At 42.0% G+C, this 13,294-nt stretch overlaps 2 protein-coding genes across 3 annotated transcripts in view; both read right to left on the bottom strand.

Moving 5' to 3' along the window:
* Positions 1-5,018: 5,018 nt before the first annotated feature.
* Positions 5,019-11,395, bottom strand: FBXO22 (F-box protein 22). 2 transcript variants are annotated; one of them, XM_054169154.1, is made up of 7 exons: positions 11,210-11,395; positions 10,953-11,085; positions 10,689-10,776; positions 10,188-10,283; positions 9,015-9,179; positions 7,807-7,972; positions 5,019-6,604 (listed from the first exon to the last, which is right to left on the bottom strand). In XM_054169154.1, the coding sequence occupies exons 1-7, from the start codon at positions 11,311-11,313 to the stop codon at positions 6,175-6,177; spliced, it is 1,182 nt and encodes a 393-aa protein (XP_054025129.1). In that variant the 5' UTR covers positions 11,314-11,395; the 3' UTR covers positions 5,019-6,174. The 2 variants fall into 2 exon arrangements, with proteins under 2 accessions (XP_054025129.1, XP_054025130.1); XM_054169155.1 differs by having other exon boundaries at positions 5,019-6,601.
* A 1,116-nt stretch (positions 11,396-12,511) lies between these two features.
* Positions 12,512-13,294, bottom strand: part of UBE2Q2 (ubiquitin conjugating enzyme E2 Q2) — a 46,082-nt gene continuing 45,299 nt past the window's right edge. Inside the window, exon 13 of the mRNA XM_054168819.1 lies at positions 12,512-13,232. Coding sequence (XP_054024794.1) covers positions 13,201-13,232 — 32 coding nt within the window. The 3' untranslated portion in view covers positions 12,512-13,200. The remainder of the gene's footprint in view (positions 13,233-13,294) is intronic.

The following is a 13,294-nucleotide window of genomic DNA, read 5'->3' as shown; positions in this document are numbered from 1 at the left end:
AAAGCAAGCCATTAACAGGAAATGGCTTGATAGATCAAGTAAATGGTTGCTTCTAGGTTACTCTGTATGTAACTTGTTTTACCAGTAGTCCAAAAACTGGGGCAAAGTATGAGAAAAGGAGGAGAAATTACTTGACTGTTCAAACAAAACAAGAGCATTTCCCTGTGCTGCGTAGTCTTCTGACTGATACTGTTAAGTATTAAGCAGGAAGACCAATGATAAGTCCATTTGGTAGCACTTCCCATTTTAGGTTACCTTCAATGTTGTGCAACCCCTTCACAATATACTGCACTAAAAAGTAGTTTCCTCCCAGACTTGCACTTTCTAAGAGCAGTAGAGGGGCTCTGACAGTCTGACTCAGTTATTTGAAAATGGAAAGCAAAGAAGAAATGGGGGAAGAGAACCTACTACGACAGAAATGGCGTCTGTGCCATTGTTTTTGCTGTATTTGGACTAGGAGTTACCAAACTGAGCAGAGTCCAAGCATATAGGGAAAGCAGAGAGCTTACCTGAAAAAAAACCCTAAAAACTCCTCTTATATGCTCAGCAAATTCTGTATCAGGAGTATGTGCCCAGAAGAGACTGCCTAGGCAGAGGGAGAGCTGTAGCCAAAGGTTATAGAGCTAATACGGGATACCTAACTCTTCCACTTTAAAAAACCCCACTGCCTCCTTTGGTGTCATTTCAGATTTGTTTAAAAGACATCAAGCTACCTCCAGTGAAAAATGAAAGACTGGGTTAGTTTGGATAAGAGTTTGCACTTGTACTATGACCTATTCAAACCCAGGAATATTAATGAAGACATATCTATGTCTGGGAATCTACTCTAGGGAAAAATACAACACCTGAAACTAAATTGTGTTATGGCTTTCTAGCAACGTTTTCTAGGTTACCAGGATGCATATGTACCTCTTTCTATTATAATGACTTCTGTTGACATCTACATACTTCAATGAAGAGTTGGAATATCTATCAGAATAATGAAAATAATCCAAATTATTTGGTCTTTGTGGTTAAGATTAGCCAAAAAAGTGCTTCTTTCAAGACACTACTGCTCTATTTCCTGCACTTCGGTGGACAATGAGCACACAAAACCAGCCAAATGTGCATGTCTGAAGATGTTTAAGAAAACCTAAAATCATTTTCATCACTGTATATAACAAGATCTGCTTGTGCTTATCTGAAGTCTGTTCCTGCTTTTCTTGTGACTGGAACCTGTTCAACCTGTGTGTAGAGTGAGATTAAATTCCTGACAGCAAAGGGCCAAACAGACGTTTTGTGAAATACAAATATGCAGGTTGCCACTCAGCTCCATGTTTGTGATTCACACTCCATGAAACCTTCAATCAGGAGTTATTCCTGTGAGTATGTGAGAGCATGTGACCAGAGCCTGCAGCTGTAGAACCTGAAGATACTGCTGTTTTCATCCCTCAAATTAAAACTCTACCAATTTCTAACATTTCTAAATTCCTATCTGTGTGTAACACTTGAACATTCTTTTCCAGTGTACATTAATAGAGACTGGCTTCAAATTACCATCTCAAAATATATTTGACTACAAGTTTTGTACAGACAACTGGTGAGCTGCAGGAATGTAGTTGAGCATCCACTGGTGGCATTATTAAACAGGGCTCTGTAATTTGAATCTGGGGTCTATGTTCTCCATCACTGAATTTTTCTAGCTATCTCAACTTTTTCCAACCGTTTCAAACTGGTTCTCGAGATTCTAGGAGTCAGTTTCAAGGGGATTCATGTTTGCTCTCGCTCTTCTCACATTGGCAACTCAGCTGAAACAAGTTTTGTAAATTACCAAACATCTCTAACTCCTATAGCTATGAAAATTAATCTTGAAAAGGTGACGTGACTGCCACTGATTCACTGATGTTAATCATTCTGGCACAGTTATTTTGAGAAGTTTGTGCTACCTGCTAATCTCAGTGAGGATCTAGCTGTGAAATGCAGTGATGGCAATTTGTAAATTGTATTCTAAAAGCGTATAGAAGCACAAATTCTGTTGATTAAGGGGTAGAATTTTTGCTCAAAAATTATCAAAGCACTTGGAAAAAAATTCTGATCAGCTATTTCTCTAATAATTCTAACATAAATATCCAGGTAGTATTGTTTCCAAATAATCCAAATCTATTTTATGCCCTCCCTTTGGGAAGGGCAGGGGAGGAAGTGTACAATTTTTCCCCCCTTTCCCTCCCCTGCCCCCTTTCCCTCCCCCCCGTAGCTATGTTTTCTGTTTAGAAAAATACTCTTGTGCTGGAAGGTATGAATTAATCAGTACAAGGGCCCTACAATGTTTAAACTCAATTTCGTTTGGCCTAAAACTGTGGCACAGGACTAAGGTACATCACCACCAGCAGAAGTGAGCAGAGTTTACCTCGCTGCACACCTCTGCGCCTGTATTTTGTGCAACAGATTGCTAGACAGAACATCCTGAAGAGTCATCCAGAGCCCAAAACAGCCTCTTCTGGAGCGTATGTCTAGCTGAGAAATGGGATTAGGAACAGGAAAAATTCCAAGTAAGGAATCTGATAATGAGTCTAACATCTATCTTACCTGCTTTTGTGTGCAGGAAATAGAACGGCTGTATTAAGATGGAATGTATTTTAGATTCACCAGACTCATACAGTACAAACCCAACAAATCTTCCCCACAATAGCAACAAAATAAACATAGGGGAATTTTTGTTGGTTTCTTTTTTTGCAGAGTGCTTAGAGATTATGATATAAAAGGCCATTTAGGCTTACATTGTTCCTGTATTCATAACTTCTAACTATGCAAACCTGCAATTCTTCAATGCCCTTTTCTTGTATCATCCTACTAAGTCAAGTAAAAGTAGACAGCTAAACAGCAAATAAAACTTCTTCTCTGATTTGGCCAGACGTGAGGGGTTCAGAAAACTTAGGTCTACACCAAAGTTAGCATCTTATATGAATGCTAATGAACACCACTACAGAGTTACTTCTGGTAGAAAGTTCTCTATTTTTAGGACAAACTAATAGGGAGTAAGAACAGTGAGCAAGTTTTGAGGTGGAATTCTACCCGAAAATTAAGCATATGTAACCACTTCTCTTTTTTTAACACTTACCAGCCTTCTCTACTGCATGCTGGAAGTCAAAATTTGGTTGCACCATTTACTTATCTTGGTTTACTGTTCCCTGCCAAGGGGACACGATTCAGGGCGAGTCTCAATTCATCTGTTAAAATATGGTTTGTTCAAATATTAACTTGTGCCAAACCAAATCTGACACTCAGTAACAAAACTCAGGTTCACTATCTTTACAATTTTCTGCAGTTTTTAATGGAAATTGCTTTCTGGCAGTATAGTTATGGCCATTTAGCACAATTTGGCTTTTACATGAAATTACTCTTGCTTTCTTACAACTGCATGATACAGACATATCCTATAATGATATTTTTTTTAATTTAAAAGTCATTATAGTAATAGTTTTGATTGACAATTAATTGCTGTTGGTTGTGCAAGCACAAGGTTATACATCACACTGCTTGCCTACTCTTTGTGCTTCTGAAACTTACCATTGACTTCATTTAATGCATTAAGAGTGTGCAACATAATTCCTATCCAAAACATATGGAAAAAGAAACCATCACTCCTCCCTGCAGTTCTTGTGACTTTAACAGTGGTTTGGTGGGTTTTTTTGTTTCTTTCTTTGGTTTTGGGTCTTTTTTTCTCCAGTTGTGGTCACTTAGGGATTATATTCTCTTGCTGGACACATATTGCCATCAGCACTGTAACTGCAAATAATTATCTTAAGAGCAGTCCTAATGTTCATGTTTGCCTCTGCTGCTGAATATTCGATTAGCTGTGTCCACTTCAAAACCTCATGGTTATTTTTTGAGTGACAGGGATATAAATCATTGCACTGCAAAACTTCCTATCAATTAGGAACAAGCTCTGCCTTTTAGTATGTACATCCCTTAAGCAAATACATTCTAGTTTCACTCAGGTGTTGTCATGGGTGAAGAGCAAATGACACTGTGAAGGCAAAATGAATTTGGACACCAAAACACTTTAATCACAGATGCTGCAATTTTATCCATTACACTTACCTTCCTTGTCAGTTGGACGCTACGGCATGATCTGGGAGAGACAGCACAGCAGTGCCAGCCATGCACTACATGGTTGTGGGATCCCTTGGGCTCATCCCCACTCCCTAAGGTCAAAGGGATGATTCTGGACTCTTGTGCAGACTTTTGGGATCCCATCCTGTCCCCTGGCATCCTTTCTGTACTGTGTTTACCACTTAAGGGTCGTCAGCAACATTCATTAATCATTAGCCTCTTCAAACCACAATCTCATCTCCTATTCTGCTGAGCCATTGCCAGAGCTCACCATCTGCTTCTTCAGACACTCTGGGATATGTTTGCACTGTTGTTCAGGACATGGTTGATCACACTTCATCTGCTTCTACTACAGCAAAAAGTCAAAGCTCACGGGCTTGTGCAAGTAGCAATGCAGACTAGCCCTAGCTCACGCTAAGAGTCACAAGAATCCTGTCTGTGTTAGGGAAATCAAATGTGTTCCTCACCTCCTGTTAAACACATCACTTATGTAGACAGAAAGGGCTAAACACAACATTCTGTTATGCTGAAAAAAACATGTATTCTCTTTCCACTAAGAGGCTTCTCTTAAAATTCAAGCACATTCTATTTCCAAACTCCCTTCCTTCTATATGCAGCAACTACTTTCTAAGTCACACCACTATCCCTAGAAGGCCACTGGGAGTTCACAGCTCATCTCTGTAGTGAAAAAAAACCCCAAACATTGTCAAAAGAGCCATGGGAAAGTGCTCCCTGTGCTCAGCACCCACTGAAACCAGCAGTAAACTGCAAGAACAAATACACTTCTACTTTAGCTTGCTGAGCCAAGTTCAGGGAAAGTTTTACCTAGGCAAGGACAAAACATTGCCAGCTGTAGTCCGGATTGGTACATCTAATGCAAAGTGTAATTATTTTATTGTACAACAGACAGCTAATCACTGTTTTGCTATACTGAACACAGACCAGCTGACTGATGTAACATTTAGAACCGTGGTGAAATGGTGCAAAATTGATCTTATTTTCTTGTACAAGTGAAAATAGAAGGGAAAAATTAATTTAAAAGGGTAAAAATATATTATTAGCTATACTGAGACTAACCTGAATTTACTTACTTGAACTTTGGTACACTGTGTTCCAGCTGCAGCTATCCAAACAGGTGGCTGATGTAAAAGCACAGGAAAACACTCAAAAGCACAAGTCGTGTTTAACAGCTCTACATAAATAGAACACAGACATGTCTTGTGTGGCCCATTTGGAATGATAGAGAAAAAAGGCATCTTAAAGGAACTTAATGCTACCAGGCAGTGTTGGTTTTTAGCATTCGGTATTCACAGGTTTGTAACAGAGAGCACTGTGCTTCAGGAGAATCTAAAAGAAAAAGCAGCCAGTGCATTTCGACTGTGTAAATTTACATCTACCAAGACTGAAACCGCTCCTCCACACAAAATTTCATGTATTATTCTAAACTAGGTATTTAAGACAACTGAGATTCAGTTAAAGATGGCAAGACAAGTTGAGCTTGTAATTGGACATCTCTTTAAATTGGAGCTTTTTCTCTAAGGAGAAGGCAAGGTACTTCAACATATTTTCATCTTTATTTAATAAGCACTTTGATATTTTCCTCTAATGACTTTCATTCATTTTAGCTAGTAAAACAATTCAGTTCTGTAAATAGGACTCAGGTCTGGCAGGCTGTGTATCTCTCTTGAAATAAAATCCAGGCAACGACGGATTTTATGAAGCAGTTTTTCTAGACTGTTTAACATACATAAATAGAACACATCAAAGTACCATTTCCTTCTACATGTTGATACTTGGACTCCCAACCGCTGCCTGTGCAAACCACTCTCCAATTAAAAGAAAGACTTTCTTCAATTGCAGAATTCTGTCAAGTATCATTTACCTGCAATTCTGACACACAGAGGAGTTTACACAGAAGACACTGCTATGGTGTTAAACTCTGTTCCAACTACAAGGTTCAGTAATATCACCAAAATGATGTTTACATTTTGGAAGGGGCTTTAACTGCAACGTGTCCACTCTTCCAGACTTCTCAGCTTTCTGGAATGAAAGAAACAGCTTGCTATAGCATTAAAAACATATTTACGCTTGGTTCACTTTAGTTGAACCAAGATGAATAAGAGTCATAACTGTAGTATAACCATGAAGCAGGTCATCCTTGATGTCATTACATTCTCTTAATACGAAATTCCCGGTAACTATTCGGTCGCATCCTATTTCCCCATGTCCAAAAAAGCCAAAGAGAGGAACATTTGGAAAAAACTTTCTAAATGCATCTGCTTCCATATTCCTTTTGGTTTTATAATGGCGGTATCCTCTGCCAACACAGGCGAACATGAAGCCAATGGTGTTGTGCTCAGGGATGTTTGCTGCTTTGAGACGCTGCATGGCGGCTTCTGCTGTCCTCTCGTCAGCAACATCCTGGTCCAACAGAACAGTGGCACTCTGAATCTGGGGGCCGCTAAAAGCCAGCCCAACCACACCGCAGGCATCGCCAGGCTGGGCGCTGCTGCTGAAAGGCAACAGGCACTGGGTTAGAGAATGCTCTAGGGACTCTGCTTCCAACCCAAACAAACTCATACCACAACAGAAGCACATTTCAAAGCAGATCAACATCCTGGCCATTTGGAAAGCCACCCATAGTTAAAAACCAAGTCAAAGACTTTACAATTTATCACTTTTTTTTTTTAGCAACCTTTCACAAGGGAAATCTTTTCACCCATTACCAGGGATCAAGTGTCAGCCTACCTTTCAAATACACACCCAATTCAGCAGCATATCTCACAGCTCTGCAATTTCAACTACTAGTTAACACTAAGATAAGGAACAATACTCAGCATTTACCTAGCAAACCAGGGCAACAGTAATGTCAGTAACAGCTTCAGATTCATATCTCATTAACTCATTTGGTTGGCCAGGACACACTAGTTTAAGCCCTTATGTACTTATGTTTTATTAGCAGTAATTTAATATATGGTCAGCTCTCTTATCTGGATTAATAATGCAGCTGGCATGCATCAGGCACAACAAAAAAGATTGATGCTCCTATAGACTCCAAACCTAAAGGGGCACAAGAAGCCTGCAGCAATGCCTGTGTCTGCACACCCCAGGCACAGGATACTCCAGTGAGAATATGCCAGCACCCACGAGTCAGAGGGCACAAAGGGCTCTCCCTGTGCAGAGAGCTACTGGAGCCAAAGTCTGCCCTGCAGGCATCCTGGCAGAGAAAAGGGGTTTAAGCTGAATGAAATCTAGCCCTGTCCTGTGAGTGCCAAGTCTTTCAGCAGCAGTAACAGATCAGGTGTACTCCTGGGGCGCAGTTCTGTTTGCCTGTTCAGCTACTGCTCTGATATTTGAGCCAAATCAAGGGTGATCCAGAAACAAAATGTTAATGGTTTGTCACAATGATTGATAATTTATCCACAAGTCAAGAGTAAACAGATCACAGTGAACACACACAGGCTATCTGAAGCTGGAAATCTCTGTTGTGGTGGGCTTCTAGGTAGGCTTCCAGAACCCAGCTTTTAACCTAGTCATACAAAGTTTCCAGGATTTCTGGCTAGATTACAGTGCAAGTAGTTGGACTTTATTCTCTTTAAATAGGCATTATGTTAATAGGCATTTCTAATATACTCTAACTAAAAGACTGTGGCTTCTACAGTGCTTCTTCCATTTGAAACCTTCTTCACAGTTTACCTTCAATAAGATACCTACTTCTCAGAGGTCAGTGATGTAAAACTCTCCACTTGTCCCCCAGCCAGGATGATACTTTTCTCATTCAAAGGATTGACTATTTGGTGGAGAAATCGAGTCGCTCCAGACTTCCAGGAGTTGTAGCCGAACAGAAGAACCACTCGAAGATCTGGGTTATTCTTCAGACCTATGAACAGCACCACAAACACTGATCCTCTTATTTTCAGAATCATGGAATTGTTAAGGTCAAAAAAGACCTCTAAGATCATCAAGCCCAACCGCTGACCTAAGACTGCCAAGTCCACCACTAAACCATGTCTGTAAGCCCCACAGCTACACTGTTTTTGAACACTGTTAGATCTTGATCCCTGAGGTCCAAGCATCCACCAAAAACACATCACATCTTTTGTTACAGCTTTCCACCACCGCGGTTGGGAAAACAAGACACAAGTGTCCCAGGCGTGCAGGAACTGGCCTGCACTCCCCACACAAAACCAAGAATTTCTGAAAAGAATCTAGCAAGGAAAATAAGACTGCATCTGTTTCCTCCAGGTTTCCACTTCCTTACTACCACTTCTGAAAGGCACAATTCTCCAATTTTACTCGACAGCCTCCATTGTCCTTTTATAAGCAAGAACTAAGTGGTTAGGTTATTTAGTAAGACCACTACGTAGCAAACAGCTTTACTCAAAAATTAAATACATTACATATACCAGCCAGTTGCTTATCCCAGGACAGAAACTTCCAAGTTCCTAGAAGACTCAAGAAACCCTCGTTCTATTACTCCTCATAAACGACCTACCCTGTTGAGAACACAACATGAAGAATGTAAACACACTGAAATATGCTGTCTTCTGTTCTTCCCTTCCTTGCTACACCTAAGCTATGATCTAAATGCAAAATTATTTTGGAAAAGAGCAGCAGCTCCTCCCTATTCATTTCTAAGCTGTAATGCCAGGAAGTATTCCCAATGGCAGAGACTCATTTATCATTATTTTTAACTAGTCAGAGGCTGCGCAAAGCCTTTAGGTTTAGGATAACTTAATCCACCAAAGAACACTAAGAACAGAGATGCATAATCACCAGCTGCAGCCCAGAAGTGCCACAGCCTGCTTTATGAATGGAGCTAGCACAGAAGCCGTTGGTTCCACATATAACTCCACACCGGTGCCTAAAAAACCCAATACAACATTTCACAAAAGCTAGTAAGGTGAAGAACATGAAAATACCTGCTTCAGCAAATTTGCTTTCGTCGAAGACCCTGTTCTTCGAGTCTTTAGAGAAATGGAAAGTATGAATTTTCACCCCATCGATTTTGGGAAATAACAGAGCAAACCCAGCTTCACCCTCTTCAATTTCTTGAGGTTGATTGCTGCTTGAACCCATAGGGGTAACTACAAAGATACAAAACCCAAACATCTTGTATTCAGTTTTTCCAATACTCCCATCTACACCATAACGCAGATTAAAAAAGGCAGAACATCTGAAGTAAAACATGACAGCTCGCTTCTGTAACACCTTATGTAATTGAAAACCAGGGCATTTTTTTCTGATATTCTGGTAAAATTAGGCACACAGAAGTCCTGCAAGCTATAGGTCATGCTGAAATTACTTTAGGCAAGGAGATCTAGATACATTTGGACACGTCACTGCATCTGCACCAAACACCAAAATCAGTTGGAAAACAAGTACTGTGCAACACAGCTGTCTCAAGCCCTCCTGCCAGCTTCTGCGAGCACACAAACCCACTCAGATTTTTAAGGACCACAAATAAAATGGGGAAAGATGTTATACAAGTACATGATTATAGTATAAAGCAAACTCACACAAATACTGGGAATGTATTATTTAATTACGCTAGTGACAACCATTAAATACCCTACTTATGCTGTGGGAAGAGAATTAAAGGTAAGAAAGTAGGGGAAAAAAACTTTCTAATACTAAAAATATAAAACACTAGAAAACAACTGTCTAAGTAGGCTTTAAGTTTTCCCCTGTTACTGTGGATGCCTCCTACTAGACCATAACGAACAGGTACATACCATGGATTTCCTGACACAGCACAACTATGAAAAACACAGGCAAAGTCAAGAAACTTTCAGTAATTATATTAAGGTAGCAGGAAAAACTGCAGTAAGCTGCCTGCTCAATTAAATAAACTCTTAATCATACCTGCATCACATAAAGAGCTTAAGCTCTACATAAATTAACAGCAACACTATAAACTCCTTAAAATTGCTGAACACAATAGAAACAGAACATAGCAATCACTGCAAGATCTCTCCCATCAATCTGTAGGACAATGCTTTCAAACACACACGAAATTGTGATAAACATGAAACGGTGATACACTGAATGCTTTCAAACTGATCTCTCACAAAATGAACACATTTTCCTCCTACCTACAACCCCCGGGGTGACCAATCCAAGAACCTGACATCGCTTTGGCAACAATTTTTCGAGTGCAATTGCTGTTTCTTTGCTGTTTCTTTTCCTGGCTGTTAGAAAATGAAAACAAGAAACAGAAAAAAGTTAAAGTGAGGCGTTCTGAATGGTACTGAACAAACCCGGCAGTTAAACCCGTCCTATTGAAGCAATGCTGCCCACTAGTGGCCGCCTTGCTAACGGCATGGCAAATCTGTACAGATCGGCAAGAGGAAAAACATGCAACAGAATCAACATTTTCTAGAGAATGAGAAAGGATTTCAGCTGTGTAAAATCACACACACCTACGAGCCGTGTTTCAGAACACACGTATAAAACCATGCGATCACGTTTTCTGCAAGACATTTACTTTCCCGTGAAATTCAGGTCGGAGAACTCCCCTTCTGCCAGCATCTCTCTGCGCTGCCCCAGCACCCCGAGCCCTCCCTGAGGCGGGAACGACTCACATCACGATTTACCTTTCTTCTGCTCGTGACACTCCTCGTGCCCACTGAAAGTTTCTGTATCAGCTATGTAAAGCACGGTCTGCGGCAGGACACGCACCTTCTGCAGAAAGATGGAAGAAGGGCTGCGCTACCGAAGGGCTGCCGCTGCGGCCCGCGGGCCAGGGCGGGGCGGGAGCAACCCAAAGGAGACGCTCAGGGAAAGGCGCTGGCGCAAACCACCCTGAGGAGCGAGCAGCGCCTGCCGCCCACCTCGCACGGGCCCGTTCCCTCGCTCACCTCCAGCTCGCGGGCCAGCGCGCGCACCAGTGCATGGCTCTCGGCGGGACCCGGCTCCAGCGCCGACACCCAGGCGATCCGCTGCCGCGCTCGCAAGATCCGCCGAGCGCACTCCCTCCACAGCCGGCACACACTAGAACACACCACGGACACAACGCGTCAGCAGGGCCGCTCTGGCCTCCGACTCCCGCCGCAGCTACCTCAGGACTAGAGCCGATCGCCCCGGAGGCACTGACCTCCGCGGCCTCGCCCCTTACCAGGCAGCACGCAGCAAAGCTTTGGTAGGCAAGAAACCGAGGACGCGCTCGACCACCTCGACCAGGTTGCCAAGGACGAAGCCCCCTTTGGCTGCGGCCTCCATGACTACTGCTGCCGCCGCCCCACTCCCCGCGGCCTCCCTTTCCCGGCCGCAGCAACGGCGCACTGCGTCACCCGCGCGCCGACATTCGTGGGGCGGGCTTCCGGTCACACGGCTGTGGACGCAAGAGTAGCCAGTTTCGCCACCTAGCGGCGGGAGACCTGCATCGAGCCGGGGTAGCCCTCGCCTCACACCCCGGACCCCGCCCCCTCGCCGCCCCGAACGCAGCACGGACACAGCGCACTTCTTAAAATGGTTTTTATTCATAAACTTGATGCAAGTTTACAAATTACTGTACATTGCCAAGTAACTCTGCAATGAGAAATGGAACCCAAACCGAAGCATGCGCCGAGGTACGGGGCGGGCTGCGACCGCAGGGCCACCTCACCGGCCGCCATCCTCCAGCACCGGCTCCAGGGCCTCGACAAACACCGGTACAACCACGCAAGCAGAAGGGCCGGGACATAACCCCCCCTCCATTTGAAACAAAACGTACTGGAAGTAGTGCCAAACCTCCCCCATCGTTTCTTTCGAGCAAAAAATCTGGATCTAGAAGCAAATGCACAAGGACCCGCGAGTGCTGGACAGAGAAGAGAGCACAAGTTTGATAGTCAACTAAAGAACCATAACAAAAACATGCTTCTGCGCTTCTAAAAAGTGCTTAATTCATGGTACACACCCTTAGCTCAGCCCCAGAGGGGGGCAAAGGCCTAATGACTAGTACTACAACCAAAATAGAATCGATTTCGGTAAGGCAATGAAGTATAGTGTAATTACACAGACCCAGATCCATTCCCTAATAAAGAAATAACAGTTCCCATTAGTCTTTTAACAACAAAACCACCATCATGACTATTGGCAACCTTTCTCAAACCTCTGAATCAGATGACCTGTTTTTGTACTTTACTGAAGCTTTTATATAAAAAAAATTTTCACTCAAGGATTTTCATCTCAATTTGTGCCAATCACTTTATAAGTTCATTAGTTTACAAATGATTGCAACAACCCGTTAATAAAATGGAACACCTAGAAAGGTTTTTAGTATTTTAAATAACTTCAAGCTTCATACTGTGGCTCTTCTTGTTAAGGAGGTTGAGCCAACAAGTAGCAGGAACAGCCCAGCAAGTTCTGATGCCCCAGTGGAAGTGACTAGTTACAAGGTTTTGTTGGCACAGCCTTGCTCTACTTACGAAAAAAAATACCAAACCAAAACAACAACAAAATAGTTTAAACAAAAAGCATCTTTTCCAAGGAACAGTTCATATTCTTATACAGCCATGAAAAATGTTTAATGACTTAACATACAGAAGTTTTTCCTAAGTCATTAATTTGGAAATACTACAAATGCTGTCATTTTAGACCAGAAAAAAAAACAAACCAAACCAAGAAAAAACAACCTACTGTGATTTGCATGACCTGACATTTCCTAAAACAGCATTAAACAACATATTAAACTTCTTGGCTTTAAATGAAATGATACAATGCAAGTCTCTGCAGTTGGCATATTGCAAGTAAGAAATACACAAAAAGTGTGTGAACTCACTCCTATTGAGCGGTCTTTAGTAACTTGATAGCCTGCTGTAGGGAGCTCATACTTTCAAATAAGAAGAAAAATAGTGAGAAGGGAGGGCATGGCCCAAATATGTTCAATCTGTAAGAACAAAACCAGTAAATGCCCAAACTGCTCAATCCAGATGCCTAAGAAGAGCGGAATGGTAAGGCTGTAACATATACTTTGTGTCAGTTGACAGATTATCCACTAACTTATCTAATAGCTAAAGTCTTCAGTACAGCTGTTATAGGGGCACTCATAGCTTGAGTCTGTGTTGGAAAACATAAAAAAGAGCTTGTTTTGTCAACATTGGTCCAGGTATACAACAGTCCTCAACATTAGCCATCTTCTTTTGGAGGAGTGTACCAGCCTATGGACAACAGAGAAGTGTGTTAGGTAATGACACTGCTACATCAAGACAATCACCTTACC

The sequence above is a fragment of the Dryobates pubescens genome, chromosome 17 (genome assembly GCF_014839835.1).
Source record: "Dryobates pubescens isolate bDryPub1 chromosome 17, bDryPub1.pri, whole genome shotgun sequence".
NCBI classification, from domain to species: Eukaryota; Metazoa; Chordata; class Aves; order Piciformes; family Picidae; genus Dryobates; species Dryobates pubescens.
Note: the sequence above shows the minus strand (reverse complement) of the source record. Positions and strands in the feature narration are given on the sequence as shown.

Excerpts from the sequence above, each read along its gene's own strand:
- FBXO22 (XM_054169154.1), bottom strand. The coding sequence starts at position 11,313 with ATGGAGGCCGCAGCCAAAGGGGGCTTCGTCCTTGGCAACCTGGTCGAG. Across the intron at positions 10,284-10,688 it reads GTGTCACGAGCAGAAGAAAG|CCAGGAAAAGAAACAGCAAA; the intron begins GTAAATCGTGAT and ends ATTTTCTAACAG. Across the intron at positions 7,973-9,014 it reads AAGCAAATTTGCTGAAGCAG|GTCTGAAGAATAACCCAGAT; the intron begins GTATTTTCATGT and ends TGCTGTTCATAG.